We start from the raw sequence: 18,829 nt of genomic DNA, 5'->3' as shown, positions 1-18,829 counted from the left end.
GGCAGGGAAAGAACTCCTGCTGGAGTTAGGTGAGTGAAAAGGGGGAGAAGGCTGAGTGCAAATCAGCTGGAAGGAAGAAAGGAAGCTAGATGGCTGGGTCATGCCCGCGCCCTTGGGAGACTGGGTAGTTCCTCTGCCCTCGGGAAGCTGGTATGGTTGGGTCGTATTCTCTCCCTGGACTAGGCCCATGCCCTTGGCCGCTGGGATTACTGCGTCTGCTGGTGAGGGTCCTCTGAGCTTCCCTGAGATGGCTGTGGCTGAGTCAGATATAAGATTTGAAGGCGTCGGGAGACCACCTTCCTAGTGTTTGTATGTGTTGTTGCGATAGCCCTTTGTGTGCTGCTGTGGTGGCGGCTCCAATTCTGAATGAGTGACTGGATTATGAATCTGACGGAAGCCTGAATAGTCCTATGACTTTAAGGTGTTTTTGGAACCAAAACATGTTACTGGGTGGTGTGTGTCGTCTATGAAAAGGGGGCTAGGGGACTTGCGCTTAGTGTTTTCCTATAGTGTATGAAGCTAGGAGTATTTGGAACGGGCTTGTGGAGGAGAGAATATTGAATATGAAGATGCAATGTCCTTTTCTGGATTGATCTGTTTACTTTGCTTGATGAGGAAGGAAATTGTTTCCTCGTCAATCAAGGTCAGATCTGTGATGGTGGGTGGATAGAGGGATCGAAATTTGGTGTTACTGTAAATTCAGAACATCTGAGAAATCTGAAAAAGACGAGAATATACAGTACATTGCATCTAGAGTGTGGTCTGTATGAAAGGATAGGTAGCCTTTTCTGATTGTGCAATGCATTTGGAGAGTATGTGTGTGGAAGAATTTAATTCCACTTAAATAGCTCTTGATGGAGTTGTCTTGAATGTGTTTGTAGAATGCAAGTATGTGATGTATAGACTGATTATAAGCGGGGAAAACAGAAATGAAGTGTTGTGTGGGGAATGGAATGTGTGGATGTGTTGAGCAGTGAGAAATTGATGAGGTGTTTTGGGGTAACTTAAAATGTATAAATGAATGTTGATGCAAATTGTGTATGCTGTGGTTATGGGATTATCATCTTAAAAGGAGAGATGAGTCAGCGATTTCCTATGCAACTAAGAACATGTACAACAGTAAAAATGGATTTTTTTTTAAAAATTCAGAATGTAGCGATGAAGAGCCGCCTTAAGCAGGATAATGATAACGCCCTTTATTAGTGCAGTGAACGGCAACTTCATTGTAACTGTGCATGAGAATATTGGAGGCAGACTATTAATTTCTCCACGATATTGCCCGTTAGAAGCGCGTCGGCGGCCCTGATAATATCCCCTATGGAGGGGGCGGCATCTGTGTAAAAAGGATATACTGAGGATGAAATTGGATAGCTAATAAATGAATGGCTTCTATTCCAGTGCTTAAGGAAGGAAAGCATAAGCAGGTCGCATGCTATAAGCGCCACCTGATGGTTACAAACCTTTATGAATTTCTTTCTTCTGTTAAACCAGGGGTCACCAAGCATGGTACCTGCAGGCACCAGGTAGCCCACGAGGCTCTCGTGTGTTGCTCACAGGCCTGTTCTAAAAATAGCTCACCATAGCGCCACTTACTAGTAAGCTTTCTTTAATATAGAAGTAATCATTTAAAAATGTAAATATTTGCAAAGATAAATAAATAGTGTTGCACATTGATATATTAATTACAGGGTATTTCCTACCCTGTTAAATAATTGCTGGTAACTTTGTGAGAATCATTAACATGATCAGTATCTTCACATGGATGAATATTATTAATTATTACCAAAAACTTAAATTATAATTAAAAGTAAATTGAGCAACTTGTTATTTGAGAAGTGTTTATCAAACTGGTACCCTCCACGTTAATCGGTACCCAAGAAGTAGCTCTCAGTTTCATAGAGGTTGGTGACTCCCGTTTTAAACGCTAAAGACAACATTTTGAAGAAAGCTGAAAACCTGTAACCATTGACTTCCAATAAATAAATACTAGGAAATAAATACTAAGAAAGTCAATGCGGCTGTCCGTAGTGCCCAGCCACAATTCATGACACTTCGTATTCTGCCGCGCCGCGGAGCGCTATTTGTACATTTGATTAGTTTATTTTTTATAAAGTATGAATGCGTGTGTCTGGTGTGCATTAGTCTACTATCCCCTGTCATAAGCGCGCCGCGTCACCACGCCGTCGGCGCCTCTGGTGCGCGACGCCATTCAGGCAGAGTTTGTTACGACCAAGATCGGATTTAGACAATTTCTCTTCTAGTCTGAAGATTGATGCTGCGAGATGAAGTAGATGAGTGACGAAAAGGCATCCCTGCGGGATAATGCGCATGTGTGTTTAATGTTCTAAGATGGAGAGCAGTTTGTGCTTAGCGTGATCTTTCTTCCAGAATATAAAAGGGGACTAATTTGTCGATTTATTCAAGTAGCCTATTGATGCTTGGGATTCTGTCACTCCTAATTGATGCTTAAGAATTCTATAGAGTGCTTAAGCCGAGGTTCTTCCGCGATGAGAATGCAAATATTAGAAAACCGGTCACTAAGTTTAGCTGGAGGATATTAGGGAGAGAGAAACGGGAAACTTCTAGTAGATGAATTACATGCAAACGCCGTAGTTATTGGCAAGAATCCAGCGGATCGTTTTTAAGGCATAAATGTGTGGGCTACTTCTGCATCCGAATGTTAAACAGACTACGAAATATAATTGTGACCTCCGATTAATGCCAGAAATCGGGTGGCGGGTGTAATGTTGATTTGCAACTGAGCTTTGCAGCCGTCTAGATTAGAGAGATTGCTTGGTTTATAACATGATAATTTAAAGCATCTTCATTAGGCAGAATCATGCTGTTAATGCTGAAAAAAGGCACAATAATGAGGAGATGAAAGAGCCGTTCTTAGACGTTTTTAGAAATGTTCTAATGCCCATTTCAGTAGGGCTGATATGAATGTGCTTAACGGGGAATTGCTCTGTGATTTCTGGTTCAGCGTTGGTGGACGGCTAGTGAGGTTATGGGAAGGGAGCGCTGAGATCGGCTGTGATCCAGTAGACGAAACCTGGAATTAGAAATTCAGAAAATTAGGTCAGTTTGCAAACGTAATTCAGTAAAAGCTTAAACGTGACAAACGTCGACAAGTAAGAAGACGTGGATTCGTAAGTCTTTTGGGTTTAATGCAGCGGCTTTGAATTATGGTCAGTGAAAGTCGTTGTTGGATATGAGTGACGCATGATGATGCTGGAGAAGGTACGTAGCGGAGCTGGGGATTGCATTGTGATCTGGCTGGAGTGGATAGGCCTACGGCCTCTTGTTGGAGCCTCGGTCTCGAGCTGACTTTCATGCTGGGCTGGGTGTTGTTAAGACGGGGCTGGTGTTTTAGGGAGCGCTGAGCTTTCTTTCTTGTCTGTGGCTGCGCTGATGCTGTTGTGATCTCCACCGCCGTCGCTGTTGTTGTTGTTTTTGTCATTTTGTAGTTGTTGACTATGGTAGTAATGGTGGTGTGGCATTGTAGTTAGAGAATAGTAGGAGATGTGGAGGATCCGGTTTGTCCGTGAGTAACTTTTGGAGGAGCTAGAGCGGACCTGTCGTTTGCTTCTTCGGAAAACGAAGATAAGGGAGTAATATCTAGCTAGGCTACTTATAGTGAGTTAGGATAGATCTGATTGGCTAACTAATGAGTGTAGATAGGTGGCCAGCTGCAGTCAATTATATCACGTGCTCCCCTCGAAATTAGTTTAAAAACTTCACTTATTATTATCAGCTCAAGATGTTTCTTATTTCAAATATAGACTCGAGCACACAAGAAACCGAAACTGCTCTTGCTTTAGACTACCTTGTAAACAACTACAGGGCACAGGGTAGATTCATGAAGACGACAACAAGGTTTGTTTGAGCATGGGTAAACCATGGCTCGTTCGGCTATTCGTGTAGTTCCACCTTTTGGGTACCCTTTTCTCGAGCTAGGTACCCTTTCTGGCTTCTCCTTTGTTTTTTCATGCACCACTCTGGAGTTTGTCTGTTTCTGAAAGGATCGGATGTCAGAAGCACTTCAATATGCGCACGTTATTATCATCAGTTCAAGATGTTTCTTATTTTAAATATAGACTTGCGCATGCAAGTTAGCGAAACTGCTCTCCCTTTAAACGACCTTGTAAACAACTACAGGGCACATGGAAGATTCATCAAGACGACAACAAGGTTTGTTTGAGCGTGGTTCAACCATGGCTAATTATTATATGTATATATGATTAGTGTAATGTCTTGGCAATGTTTTTAAAAATGGCGGTTTCTTTGTTTTCACTCTCTTGGCTTGACAAAATGGTGAAGAATAGTGAGTAAGTATGGGATTTGGGACACACCTTGCACAATGTTTTTCCAATAGATATAAGGATTTTATACTGTATGGACTGTATATCCTATCCCCCTACCCCTAAAGCCAACCCTAACTGGAAAGTGTGTGTTTTTACATTTTTTGTACTTCATCCATGAATTTCCCACCCATTTTTGCTTTATGGGGATCAAAAAAATGTCCCAACAAAGTAAAACATTACTGGTACGGCTATACCTGTAAGAAATACAAAATACACACACCCCTCTAAGCAGTTTTAAAATGTCTCTTGCAAAATCACAATAAAATCTAATTTTAGGTTTTACACATGTTAAAGTAAAAATTTATAATAAAATATTGCTAGAAGTGAGACCAACAGGGGGTGCTCAGCCCTCAGGGCATTCTTTGTGTGTGTGTGTGTGTGTGTGCGTGTGCGTGCGTGTGTGTGTACAAAAAATAAAGAGGGAAGGGCAATATTTTCAGTTCATTACAAATGACATCTTAATTTACAGCAGCTTGTTTATTGTTGTCATACATGTTGTCTTTTTTTCAGAAACTGCATCAACAGCACAAAGCATCCAGTACGGACAACCATCTATAGAGATCCAGGAGCAGCTCAGAGCACCGTTCGGAAAGAGCTGACACAAACAGAATTCAACCTGCGGTGACAGCTGCAAATGTACATTATAAGAGTTTGGAATTCTTCACTGACAAGGCTCCACTTCCACCTTGACGACACTCACATAACATGCATCATGTTCATCTATAGAGGAGAACCTCTGGGAAACAGCATGACAAGTAGACTGCTAACTATTACAGATAAATCCCAGAGAGCTTGTAGAAATTCTTTTTGTGATTTACACCACATTTCTTTTGGTGAAATGTTTCTCATTATGACACATAAAAATACTTTACGTGGACTGTTGTCCGATAGCTATTCCGTTACAAGGTACTTGATGGATTATGAGAGTCCATGTTTGTCTAACATTCCTTTGGAATACCACATAGACCTTCAAGTTCACTTCACTTGTTAACACAGAAAGAGATGAAGTGATTCATAAGTGCTTTTCAAAGTGCTTCAATATTTCCACAGCTTTTCCACGGGATGTCTTCAGCAGATGTGGAAAATGTCCAGAACAACATTTTAGCATTTATGGTCAGATGTAGATTGAATGTTACCCTTTTGCAAAGTAAATATCATTCATAAAAGCCAACAAAACAGCTTAAATTGGGTTTTACCATAAGCGTTACAAGGCAAATATATTCTAATATAATTGTAGCACTACAACATATACTAAACAATCGTGCGTGTACATACATACATACATATAAATTCGACTTGACATCTCAGTCACACATTTAAGCCAAGTATGAACGAAAAGAGCAGCAATAAAAATGATCTCAAACATTATTTTACTATCTGCCTTGCAAGAATTTTGGAATATGATGATTATGGAAATACATCACAGCTGTGCTGATGTGATAATGTAGTGTGGCTTGCCTTCACTGGGCAAAAACCATTGTGCTCTTAAGACGTCAGAGACAGCATCTCCCGAAGCTCTGCTGACTCAAAGTGTATTGGTTTCAGTCATTCAGATATTCCTCATGGAATCAGATACAGTAATTAAAAGCAAAAGACCAAAAAGTATAGTTGTGTTCATATATTCATGTCACTCAGAAATGCCTGCCACTTTGTAGTTTTTTGTAGTAGTTGTCCTGTTCAGTGTGGTTCTGATTGCCCTCCCTATCAAGTAGAACTAGAGGGGTCTTGCGGCGCAGACTGCGAGCCTCTGAGGTGTTCCCCACAGGTGGAAGTTGAGGGGGAAGTGGTGGCTGGGGAGGTTGTGGGGGTTGAGGTGGCCCGTGGTCAGCCTCACTGGCAGAGGAACATGGAGAGCCACTCCTGACATGACGGTAAATGCGGGAACCCTCACGGTTTACATTTTTCAGCTCATAAGACTCAGCCATGTTTCCATCAGAAGACCCTCTCCACTCCCAGGGATTATTGGGGTTGGAGGTCATACGAACTACAGGGTGATGGGGAGCATGGGCATCAACGGTTATGATGCCTGGACTGCCGTCACGTTCCGAGCGATTGGGCGATGATTCTGTGCCCGTGATCGATGAAGTACCAGAAGAGGATGAAGTTTCTGAGGATTTTGCAGATCCAGAAAGCAATCCCTGTTGCTTTGACATGGCGATGACCTGCATGATCCGAGGCTGATTTCCTGCCTTGACAACTGGAATATTAGCACCACTTTTCTCAGTGATGGACAGCCATTTGGCTCTAGTGCTGGCACTTTTAGGGGATACAGGAGGGGGAATTGAGGACTGTGTGGGAGGGCGAGGGGTCATCACTGCTTTTGGACCTGTAGGTGGGTTAGCTGGTTTAGACATATGTGGAACAGATGAATAGACTGAAGAATGGATGCTATCTTCCTCTGTGGTTGTGTCATCTCCACCGTCTGAGCCCTGATCACTGGTGTCTTCATCAGGCAAGCTCCCACCTCGCATTTCCATTGACTTTTGTTTCCATTCAGACACTAATTGTTGTGACCGCATTGGGTCCAGTGGTACAGGTACAGTCACCAGACGCCTTGTTGGCTCCTCTGGAGCTGTAGCACGGGGTAATGTGTTACTGAATGTTACCATGGTCTCTTTTCCCATTGGGCTGCGAGGTGCAAGTAACTCCACGTCCACACTGGCCCTCTTTAAGCTTCCCAATGAGGTTTTCTCCCGCTGCACAGGCCTGTTTAGCCCATCTAGAGATGCTGGTGATGTAATTTCTTCATTGCTTTCAGAAGCATGACCTTTGTTATATACAGAGTCGTGACCTCGCTGGGCTAGAGCCCTCAAAGCATCTTTCTGTTGAGGAGGAGGTTGCGGGATCACAGCGTCCTCTGGAGATTTGAAGTTGGCAACAGCATGGAAAGCCTGAAATGAAACAGAGTTTTAAAGTGGCATGTTTATATAGAACCCCAATTCTGAAAAAGTTGGCACAGTACGGAAAACGCAAATAAAAAAGTAGTGAATCCTAAATTTTCTTTCTCATGATTTTTATTGTTTTTTTCGAACACATTTAAAAAAAGTTGGAACAGTAAAGCATTTACCACTTTGTAATGTTGTCATTCCTTTTAACAACACTTAAAAGATGTTAAGAGACTGAAGACACCAAGTGGTTTCATGTGTAATTCTGTCCCATTCTTCCTGCAAACAAGTCTCGTTTTATGCTTCAAAATGTGCCCCACATTCTCTATTACAGACAGGTTGGGTCTGCAGGCAGACCAGTCCAGTACCTGTACTCTTTTCCTCTGCAGCCAGGACTTTGTAAAGTATGCAGAATGTGGCTTTGCATTGTCTTGTTGAAATATGTATAAAAAGAAGGCATCCTATTGTGCTCCAAAATCTCTATGTACTTTCCAGCATTAATGGTGCCATCACCATTTGCCAAGGGCACTCACACAATGCCATACCATGACAGACCCTGGCTTTTGGACTTGCTGGAAATAATCTGGATGGTCCTTTTCCTCTTTGTTCTGGAGCACACAGCATCCATTTCTTCAAAAATTACCTAAAATTCATCTGACCACAGTACACGTTTCCACTGTATGACAGTCCATACTAGATGCCTCAGAGCCCAGAGAAGTCAACAGCGCATCTGGACAATGTTAAAATAAGGCTTCCATTTGGCAAAGTACAGTTTTAAAAGATTGCCAAAGTAGTCCTTAGCCTCTGCGGTGGTATTATTTATAGATGAATGACAATTTTTGACGCAATGCCACCTGAGGGATTGGAGATCATAGTAGTTCCTCTGCCCATTATTGCTCCTTAAGGACTAGACCTTTTTATGATGCTTTTCATGATTACAATTACATGTTAACATCACCTGTTTCAAATCACTTCATTATTTTTCCTGATTACTAGCCCTATGTTGCTCATGTCCCAACTTTTTTGAAATGCGTTGCAGGTCTGAATGACAGATTCAGATGTATATTGAATGATAGAAAGGATGTATATTTTCAAACTAAATGCAGTTGACCAGACAAAACTTGAAATATTTTGTGTTTATATTGTCTGATATGAAATACAAGTCAAAGTAAATTTAAAAATCACTACTTTTTTTATTTGCATTTTCCATACTCTCCAAACTTTTTCTCATTTGGGGATGTAACACATTAAAAACAATTCTTATTACCTGGATATGGCTTTATATGTTATGGTTTCTGAAGGGCTACATTTCCAAAGACTTTGTTTCTAACCCTGCTCTAACTCTAGTCCAATTACTGTAGGGCTGGATATGAACTGCAGAATGCAGCGTTCCCGCCGCTGTTCATTTTTGGTGTACATAACCCAGATAAATGTACTTTTAAATTTATAATTTGTGGAGTAGTTTATGGCTTAAACAGTACTTTCTGACTGGGTTGAAAAATAGATATGGAATAGTGCTGTTTTATGTGAATGATCAGACACAAAAAAACAGTGTTTATGTAGCTCAAATAGTAGAGCATGACATTAGCAATAGTTTCATGAGTCACAGATTCAGCTTCCATGAACTATTTTAGCCAAATGTAAACTATTACAGCCTTAAATTTGAGAACAGATTTGGAACAGAAAATTGCTGAATGTTGTTGTTGATGCACCTAAAACTCGAATAAAGACACTTCACAAACTCTAAAATAATAAATCGTTCTTATAAAAGTTGCTCTAGAACAAAATAAAATAAAAAATACACATAATATGTGCTCAACAGCAAGATGACCACAGCCATGATATGAAAGACAGTTCACATCTGCCAATATTCATTAATTAATTTTCTTTTCGGCTTAGTCCTTTGATTAACCAGGGGTCGTCACAGCGGAATGAATCGGCAACTTTTCCAGCATACTGCATGTTTTACGCAGTGAATGCTCTTCCAGCTGGAACCCAATAATGGGAAACACCCATACACACTCACACACACACTCTTACACTATGGCCAATTTAGTTTATTGAATTCACCTACAGCACATGTGTTTGGACTGTGGGGGAACCCGGAGCACCGAAAGAAAACCCACACGAACATGGGGAGAACATGCAAACTCCATAAAGAAATTGGAAAACTGGCCAACTGAGCCAGCTGGGGCTCGAACCAGTGACCTTCTTGCTGTGAGGCGATCATGCTACCCACTTTGCCACTGTAATGCCTTATCTGGCAATAAATAATCAGCAATCACTTACCAGGTATGCTGCAATTCCGGCACCAATACAGAACCCAACGTAAACATCAATGGGGTGACTGCGGTACTGGGTGATCTGGGTGAGTCCTGTCAACGCAGCCGCAATGGCAAAGGCGAACACCAGAACAGGTTTGAGCAGCTTGGTGCTATCCGAAATTGTTGAATTGAAGTACATCTAGAAAAGCAGAGAGCAGCATAGGTCTTCAGCTGTCATCTGCAAATTAATAACATACTGCCTTGCAGCTACTTACAGTCTGACAAGCACAAAGTGGGAAGCAGTAACAACTTATCTTCATGTCTTTCGCTTCAAGTGGATCCTGCCAAGTACCTAGACATGTGAAGCGCTTACCTATTATTAGATGTTCACTAATCTAGTGAACATATAATGCAACTGAGCATATTAAATCACACCTTTCTGAAAACAAAAATGTGTTGAAATCTATTACTTGTGCCAAGGCATGAGTGAAATCTATTCCATGCAGATCTGAATTATAATATAACTTTAATGCTTGCTTATTTTATTATTTCTGTTACTTTGAATACTCTTCATTTCTACAGAGGAACACACCACAGAAGCCTATTAGGTTCATATAAAAATAGTATTTGCTGTAAACACACATTCAGAAAACACACTGAGACGGTGTCGAAGAGACTTACTGAAATATAAACAGCAGCAAAGGAAGAGAGGGTTGCATGCTGGGAAGGGAAGGTTTTCCTGTCACAGAGGAAAGCAAACATCTTGTCTAGACCAGAAATGCAGCAGAAGTCAAAGTTAAAGTCAAATGTTTACATTTTCAAAATGGGGTGAGTAGGAAGTGCTTTACAGGAAGAACGTCACAAAGGGAGAAAAAAACAAAACGTGATTGTGCAAGGCTTTAATCACAGTTAATCACATAATAACATGTTATTAAGTATCTAAACATCAGATTACCTTGCAGATAGAATAGCATGCTGATCCTGCCCAGCGCAAATGTCTTTGGTGATGTAAGGATTCTTGTCACAGGACACACCTGGGATAGTGTAATTGGGTTTGCACACTGTGAGAAAGAATGGCGTGTGATAGCCAGTGGCTAGCTGGATGACATCAGTAACCAATGCTGTTGCACAAAGCCCAAACACATGAACACCTAGAGTGCAAAAAAAGGGAGATCATGAGGAGGAATGAAACGCTGATGACTCATTTCATTCTTTTTATGTAACACTTTGCCTGAATCACATTACATAATGCATCATTTTGTGTTGCAATTTTATTTTGCAGTTTCAATAATAATAATAGAAATACAATTTAATAAAACAAATCTTACAACAAAACTGACATAGCCATATAATAAAATGGAACATCATAAAATACAGTTCATTTAATTGTAATAGATACAGTTTTCAACTTATAACTACAGTAAAAATATTATACAAGGCATCCGGAAACTGGGATTATAAGGTAAATCAGCCCAGGGTTATTATAGTTTAATTAAAATAAAATATTTTTTAATTTGCTTTACATTTCAGCTTAGTTTTAGATAGTTTCATGAGTGTTTTTGTTAGCCTTAAATTTGTTGATATTTTGTGAAAACCTTTTTACTTATTAATTTATTCATTTTCCTTCGGTGGATTGAACCGCAAACTATTACAGCATATGTTTTACATAGCAGATGCCCTTCAGCCGCAACTCTGTACTGGGAAACTTCAATACACTCTTGCACTCAAACATTACTTACAATTTAGCTTACCACATTCACTTATAGTGAATGTTTTTGGGATTGTCGGGGAAACCAGAGCACCCAGAGGAAACCCACGCAAACACGAGGAGAACATGCAAATTCCAAACAGAAATGCCATCTGGCTCAGCCGAGAATAGAACCAGTGATGGTACAAACCACTGAGCCACCGTGCCACCCATATTCATGTTTAGGTTTTATATATTCAGTTTCAGTTATAGTTTTAGTAATTATAGATTAGCAGAGTTTATATATTCAGTTTCAGTTATAGTTTTAGTAATTATAGATTAGCAGAGTTTAAATTATCTTAAAGTTTATCGTTGGAACAGCTTACATTAAAGGGCACCTATGGTAAAAAATCTACTTTTCAAGCTGTTTGGACAGACATGTGTGTAGGTATAGTGTATAGACCGTAATATTGGGATGATATAAACACACCCAGTTCTTTTTTTTTCAATTGAACAACATAAATACGGCGGACCAATTGGAGCGGTTTTCACACCGAACGCAATTTGATGTAGAAGTGCGGTCCCCCCACCCACCGACTTGATTGACAGCTGTGAATTAACAAGTCCCGGTAGTCACGTGTATAATCATATCAACAAAACACGATATGCACAAAGCAACCGGGAATAAGAGGTCTGTTCAATTTGCTAGGATCTATAATCATCATCAAATGTGATCAAGAGTGAGTTTTACAAGTTAAAAAATGTTTTAAAACAGCGCATGATTGTAATGAATTACAGCGATTTACTTCAGATTTACTTCATCACCACAGCCGCTTGTCAGGACAATTATAAAAGTTGACAGTTCGATCCCGCTTTGTGGATGTTAAATCAGGTTTATTTTGTACATTAACATAACACATAACACAACATGTACTCATTGGTAAAGTTCTTACTGCAGTATTTCTCACAAACGCTACGTGCGATCTTCTTCCTTTACGTCTGTCTGTTATCTGACGCAGCCGAGGGAGGAGATTAAGGCACGCAGAAAGGCACAAAGACACGGTGGGCAGGGAGGACTAGCCTTAAAGGTGCAGCACAACAAAACCACTACCTGATGCAAAAAGGTATAAGATAGAATCTTATAAAAGGTATAATAAAAAATCTGATGGGTGTTTTGAGCTGAAACTTTACAGACACATTTTGCAGACGCAAAAGACCTATCTTAAATCTGAAAAAAGGGGTTTTAACCTAGGTGCCCTTTAACTCTTGTGCAAACCTCTTAGTAATAAAAAACAAACACTTTGAACAAGCACTGAATTCAAAACCCCACAAATACAATCCAGACAATCTTTTTCATATTATAGATCATACTGTATATGTAGTTAAACATGGCTACTTCACATTTTTGCCAAATGAAGAAAAGTTTCAATGTGCTTTATTGACCTTATTCTTTGATGTGGAAGTATGCTCGTTTTTGCAATTGTTTTAGAACTTCCGATTCAGCTGCTTATGGGAGAAAGACTAGGAATAATAAACCCCAGAAAATGGTCAAACTCCCTGCTCTACAAACAAGTGTTTGCATGATTATATAGACAAAGCAGAATCATATAATAAGAAAATATCAGTTTGCAATATTAAGCAGCAAAACAAGCTGTTTTTAAATTCTAAAAATGAATGGATGTGAATGAGCCTCAAGCCAAAAAGATTCAAATGGCTGCACTCGCTCATACACAAAAAAATAAGGTGAATAGAAAAGATACTTTTGTATAGTGGTACAGTGTGGACCAGTTGGCATTTCTGTGTGGAGTTTGTATATTCTTCCCGTGTTTGCGTTCCTCTGGGTGCTCCCGTTTCCCCCACAATCCAAAAACATGCCTTATAGGTAAATTGAGTAAACTAAAATATCCGTAGTGTATAAGTGTGTGTGTAAATGAGTGTGTATGGGTGTTTCCCAGTACTGGGTTGCTACTAGAAGAGCGTCCTCTGCGTAACATATGCTAAAATAGTTGGTTCATTCCACTATGGCAACCTCTGAAATAGAGACTAAGCCGAAGGAGAATGAATAAAGGAATGTTTTTGAATAATAATTTGCTTGACTGATGTGTTAGGCTGTAAAAAAGCTGTTTCTCTAAACAGAGATCACGAAATTAGTGCTTATTAATAATCCCGAAAATGTATTTATTTTTGATAATTATTTTATTTTAGTTTGTTTTTCAGTGACTGTTGTTAGTAAATAAGTAAGTAGTAAGTAATTTATCGTGTATGCCGATACACCCATTGAGCTTCACAATCATGAGGGGGTCTCCCCACTCCACCACCAGTGAGGAGCATCCACTTGGAAGATGCATAGGCAGCCACAGGGCAACTGGGCCAGTGTGCTCACCACACACCAGCTTTAGATGCAGTGGAGAGACAGTGATAGATTTGGTGATAGATAAATTTAGTGGATGGCGATGATTGGGAGGCCTATGATGATGGGAATTGGGCCGATGGAGGAATTTGGCCAGGAGACCGGGGTACACCCCTACCCTTTATGAGAAGTGCTATGGGATTTTTAATTACCACAGAGAGAAAAAGAGTCAGAACCTTGGTTTAACATTTCATCAGAAAGACGACACTCACTGAAAGTATTGTGTCACTTCACGTTACTGAGGCATTAGAACTCACAAACACCAAAGGTTGAGCACCCCATGCTAATTTTCATTCATTAAAATAACACACAATATTTCACAATATTTTTATTTTACAGATCTTATTTGTGTAAATCAGAGATGCCCAAACTAGGGCCTGTGTTCTGACGATTTGTGCTTCTTTATCAGAATGTGCTTAATCTGTCATTTTTCTAAAAAAAAAAAAGAATTAGCACATCTTGTCAGCTTCAAATTTCTATCAGAATGGGCTACCTCCTTAAAGAAGGGTGTAAAAACAGGGTAGAGCATTTTGTCAGCTTCAAATGTCAACTGGAATGAACTACCACTCTAATAAACAAACTAAATATAAAACTAAAAAAAAAAAAAAAAAAAATAGGCAGTATTTGGTTTAAAAATTGTAAATTCAAATTTAATGTAAACTTTTATTTGTTTGTTTTATTGTTAAGCTACAAAAATGGCTTACTGAAATTAAATGTTTTAATTTAAATGCTGTAGTTTAGTTTAAAATGTACATACTGTCACCCGCCGGATAGAGGACAATGCAGAGACTTTGGCGAGGGAATCAAGGTAAAGCCAGATTCTGCTTGACTAGTGTATGCAGCATTAAACTTCACTGTGTTATAAATGTGATTGTTTATGTTTTTATTGCAATAAATGTACAATTTAAAAAGTTATACTACATTAGTTAATATGATTCAAAGTTATGAAATAAATGAGGCGACGTAGTGGCGCAGTAGGTAGTGCTGTCGCCTCACAGCAAGAAGGTCGCTGGGTCGCTGGTTTGAGCCTCAGCTCAGTTGCCTTTTTTGTGTGGAGTTTGCATGTTCTCCCTGCGTTCACATGGGTTTCCTCCGGGTGCACCGGTTTCCCCCACAGTCCAAAGACATGCGGTACAGGTGAACTGAGTTGGCTAAATTGTCCGTAGTGTATGAGTGTGTGTGTGAATGTTTCCCAGAGATGGGTTGCGGCTAGAAGGGCAACCGCTACGTAAAAATAATGCTGGATAAGTTGGTCGTTTATTCCGCTGTGGCGACCCCAGATTAATAAAGGGACTAAGCCGCCAATAAAATGAATGAATGAATAAAATAAATGGGGAAATTACCCATGATTTTAATGTAACATAGTTTGGTTTATTTATCTTCAGCCCTAGGTTCTCGATGAAAATTTTTTTTGGCCCTTCATATGAAAACGTTTGGGCAACCCTGGTGTAAATATACATCTTATATGTGTAAAATTGCCTTGTAATAAAAAGAATGTTACATACCAACAAAACGAACAGTTCTCCGCAGGAAAGAGTTAAAATTACATCCACCAGCATTGATGCTTCCCTCAATCCCAGGTCGAACCTTCAGTTTGGACTGCATACAATACAGTAGACCTTCACCCATCATAATCTGGACAAAAGATGGGGGGAAATAATTAAGGATGGTTCAATATTATGCACCTTTTTAAGATATTAAATGTATAAAACTTAATTCAAAGACCGTTATTAAAATAATATTATGATTATAAGGATGGTTGTCATCTCACAGAGGCAGCAGGGCCAGCGAACGCCAGACTTAGGAGCATAAGCAGAGGTATAAGCTCATCGCCACTGTCCACGTAAGGCATGCTGAGAGATCGGTCATGGCAGCGGAATCCCACCTGCGCTGGCTGGAGCACGTCCGTCAGTTCCAGAAAGTACAGCGAAACCATGGAGGATGCCACAATGGGTAACTAAGATTTACAAGGGAAGCAGGGGTGTATAATTTTAGGTAATTCCTAATTTATTACATTGAAATAGGCTAAATGCAAAAGCCTTCATCAATTTTAAAATGTACAAAACTCCCTGCCATTGTCATGTACAAAAAGATATAAAAGATTGATAATACACAAACATATCAACATCTGAGCAGAGATTTATTACTGCTGAGGAGTTGTAACAGATGGCTGTTAAATGTCAACGGAGTACTGTATTCCTGGACTGACAGTGTGGTGAAAGGTATACTAACACAGTCAAAATGACTGCTATTATGGATTTTCAATAGCGCATCTAAGAAATTTAGAAAGCTTACTTGTATAGCACCTAATATATTTAAAACTTTTACAAGCATCGTAACCACCTGGTCGACCTTTTATCCAGAGGCTATAACTATTATTTTAATTGCTTATTACTATTTATCAGAGTTGTGTCATTGTACTGTTAAATGCAAGATTGGGCTAATTTTTCTTTCAAGGAGTGCATCTTAAAGGGTGAAGTATTAAACTGGTAATAAATGATGATTTACCTCTACAAAATAGAAGCAGGGTAGCAGTGTCAGACTGTCTTTGGGGGGTTTCTTCTTGATTTTTTCTCGTGCAGTTATCATGGTGGTGGTCTTCTCAAGATTTTCTGTCAACAAATGCATTTTTTAATGCATATCATAGCCATGAACAATGATTTGCTACTTAATTTTAGTCACACTGAAAATAAAGATTTCAGCAAAATGGTTGCAAAAATGTATATGGGTTGAATTTAAACTAAGAAATTAATTTTAGTAATGTTCAAATTAATTTGTTTGTTTAAATTCAGCCCAAATAAATAGTTTACAACCGCTTAATGTAAAAAACATTAGTCCAAATCCAAGCAATCATCTTTGATTATTTTTTTTAAGTGCATGATGGTGGTACTAAGAAAAAAAGAGAATCTCATTGGTTTGGCAGCACAAAATTATTTTCATCAATATTTTTGGCCTGTTTTATTTCCAAAAAGATAACTACAATAAAATCTGTGTGAGTGCATGTGTGTGAGAGAGAAAACTTTTGTTAAATACTAACCGCAGGAAAAGGACTGCACTAAAATGTTCGAATTATTATTTTCTCATCTGAAACAAAATGTAGTCCCCTTGAATGAATGGATAACAGACGGTGTGCCTGAGGAAAGAAATAAAAAATTAAATAAACAACTCCTCTCAGTATAGTCTCAAACAAGCATAATGAACAAATGTTGATGTGGGTTATTGTTTGAGCAGACATTGAGAGAATAGTGTTTCGTGCTCTGCCAAATCAACAGTGACTAAACAAGGCACTTGTCCCGAAGACACTCTCCTAACTCTCGAGTGGGAGTGAGCGAGGTTTAGCTGAAATTAGCAGAGAGCCTGTTTTCAAGAGTGGGAGCTCTGTTTATCTCTAAGGAGCCACATATGTCTCACAGGCAAAAGATTTCTGAGAAGAATCCATAGGCGCTGAGATCTCTCCTAAAAAGGCTGTGTTTGTGCTCACACACACTCACAGCGTGAGGCTTTGACTGCGGATAAAGTTAATTAAACTTGACTGGGTTTCTCACACAAATCTGTTCCCCGTGAAAGTGGGGTTAAAGAGTGTGCTGTGCGACACAGCTACTTTTTGACCCTGGTTTGTCTGCAAAAAATCCAAGCAAAACTAACCCACCATACTCCAAAACAACATGGGTCGATAAAAAATTTCAAGCCACAACAACAAGTCAAATTATACACTTGAGGTGAAGAGGCCCTGCAAAAATCAATAATGTAATCAGATAAGAATGAGCTAGTTCAGTCTCACTAATGGTCACACATCGTGAGAAAAGTCACTGATGGAGAGATAACTGTTGATGATTTCAATTACATTCAAGTACACTGACATTGTAACACCATGATCATTGTTCACAGAATAGACTTTAAAAACACAGACATAGAGGATAGATAGATAGATAGATAGATAGATAGATAGATAGATAGATAGATAGATAGATAGATAGATAGATAGATGATAGATAGATAGATAGATAGATAGATAGATAGATAGATAGATAGATAGATAGATAGATAGATAGATAGATAGATAGATAGATAGATAGATATAGAGAATTAAATAACAGCCTATGCATTTTTAAGTAAATCAGTGTTATAACCAAACTGAATATGAAATGAAGTAGGCTTTTAAAAGATTAAATAATTAGGCTAAACGGTAGTATATTATTATTATTAATAATAATAATAATTTTAGTCACTTAACAGTTAGCAGTTTTTCAGCTGTTGACTCACTGAGTAGGAGTCAATTTGAAACAATGCTTGAGACAATCACCTAATATCAATGCTGAACGACCTACATAACAACATCCATACATGTTTATAGATTTGACCAATATTCTGATCAATTTAATTAATTCTGTAGTCACACTGAGGTGGCGTTTATTATGTAAGACTAGATTTGCGTCCTTACAGCAGCATCACTGCGACATTCTCAGTAATCGTTTATCTTATTAATACCGCATCTCCGCTGGACGCGACGCGACCGTATCCCCCCACGTAATTAATTGGCAGCGTTCTGGTCGCGTCGCGTCATGTTGTTTATTCCGATTGATATGTTTGCTGCTCACCATGCAGGCAGAGAAGTGGAGAAAATCTCACCTTCACTGTGAAAAGCGGCGATTCCCTGTAAATCCCGAGTGAAAATTCAAGTGTATTCGTTCCTCACGATTTTAGACTGCGGCTCTTTCAGTTCATATTCCTCTTGCAGCTCACGTTTTCCACGGAACAATCACGCAGCCGTGGACTCCTGTTATGTGGAGCCAACCATAATATTTCTCAACTCACCGAGCTGCTGTTACTGCTCTTCTGTAGTCAGGGGTCTGATATCTGTGGGGCTTCGGTAGCAGAAGGAGCCCACAGTGTGATATAAAAATGATTTGACAGTGCTGCATCCACTGATAAAGTGTGTATAAAATCGGTCAATCATCAGCAGTCATCAGGTGTGGCAGCATTCCTGAGCATCTTCTGCGAGTGATCCGCACTGATCTCCTCCAGCAGTGGAAACATGGTACTGCACAGGTAACGTGTGTTTAGATAACAGGGTTTTGGGGTGGAGATTAGATTATTGGATCATTTATAGTCAATAAAAACACTCATAAACACCCCATGCATATCATAATGTCCCCTTCGCTAAAGGTTTATCGACTGCTGCCTTTACAGCCTTTATTGTAAAATAAATAAATAATTAA

At 39.3% G+C, this 18,829-nt stretch overlaps 1 protein-coding gene and 1 long non-coding RNA gene across 5 annotated transcripts; one reads left to right on the top strand and one right to left on the bottom strand.

Moving 5' to 3' along the window:
* The first annotated feature begins 1,140 nt into the window (after window positions 1-1,140).
* On the top strand, window positions 1,141-5,230 carry LOC147834764 (uncharacterized). Its single transcript, XR_015502490.1, has 2 exons — window positions 1,141-2,739; window positions 3,133-5,230. It is a non-coding gene; the product is annotated as an uncharacterized LOC147834764 (long non-coding RNA).
* plppr3b (phospholipid phosphatase related 3b) lies at window positions 4,823-18,503 on the bottom strand. 4 transcript variants are annotated; one of them, XM_087273495.1, is made up of 9 exons: window positions 18,240-18,503; window positions 16,648-16,743; window positions 16,119-16,222; window positions 15,382-15,567; window positions 15,116-15,245; window positions 10,469-10,664; window positions 10,195-10,252; window positions 9,539-9,712; window positions 4,823-7,255 (listed from the first exon to the last, which is right to left on the bottom strand). In XM_087273495.1, the coding sequence occupies exons 3-9, from the start codon at window positions 16,197-16,199 to the stop codon at window positions 5,996-5,998; spliced, it is 2,085 nt and encodes a 694-aa protein (XP_087129621.1). In that variant the 5' UTR covers window positions 16,200-16,222; window positions 16,648-16,743; window positions 18,240-18,503; the 3' UTR covers window positions 4,823-5,995. The 4 variants fall into 4 exon arrangements, with proteins under 4 accessions (XP_087129621.1, XP_087129623.1, XP_087129622.1 ...); XM_087273497.1 differs by lacking the exon at window positions 10,195-10,252; XM_087273496.1 differs by lacking the exon at window positions 16,648-16,743.
* Between the last annotated feature and the right edge of the window lie 326 nt (window positions 18,504-18,829).

This window comes from Danio rerio, chromosome 11 (assembly GCF_052040795.2).
Source record: "Danio rerio strain M-AB ecotype USA chromosome 11, GRCz13ab, whole genome shotgun sequence".
NCBI lineage: Eukaryota > Metazoa > Chordata > Actinopteri > Cypriniformes > Danionidae > Danio > Danio rerio.
Note: the sequence above shows the minus strand (reverse complement) of the source record. Positions and strands in the feature narration are given on the sequence as shown.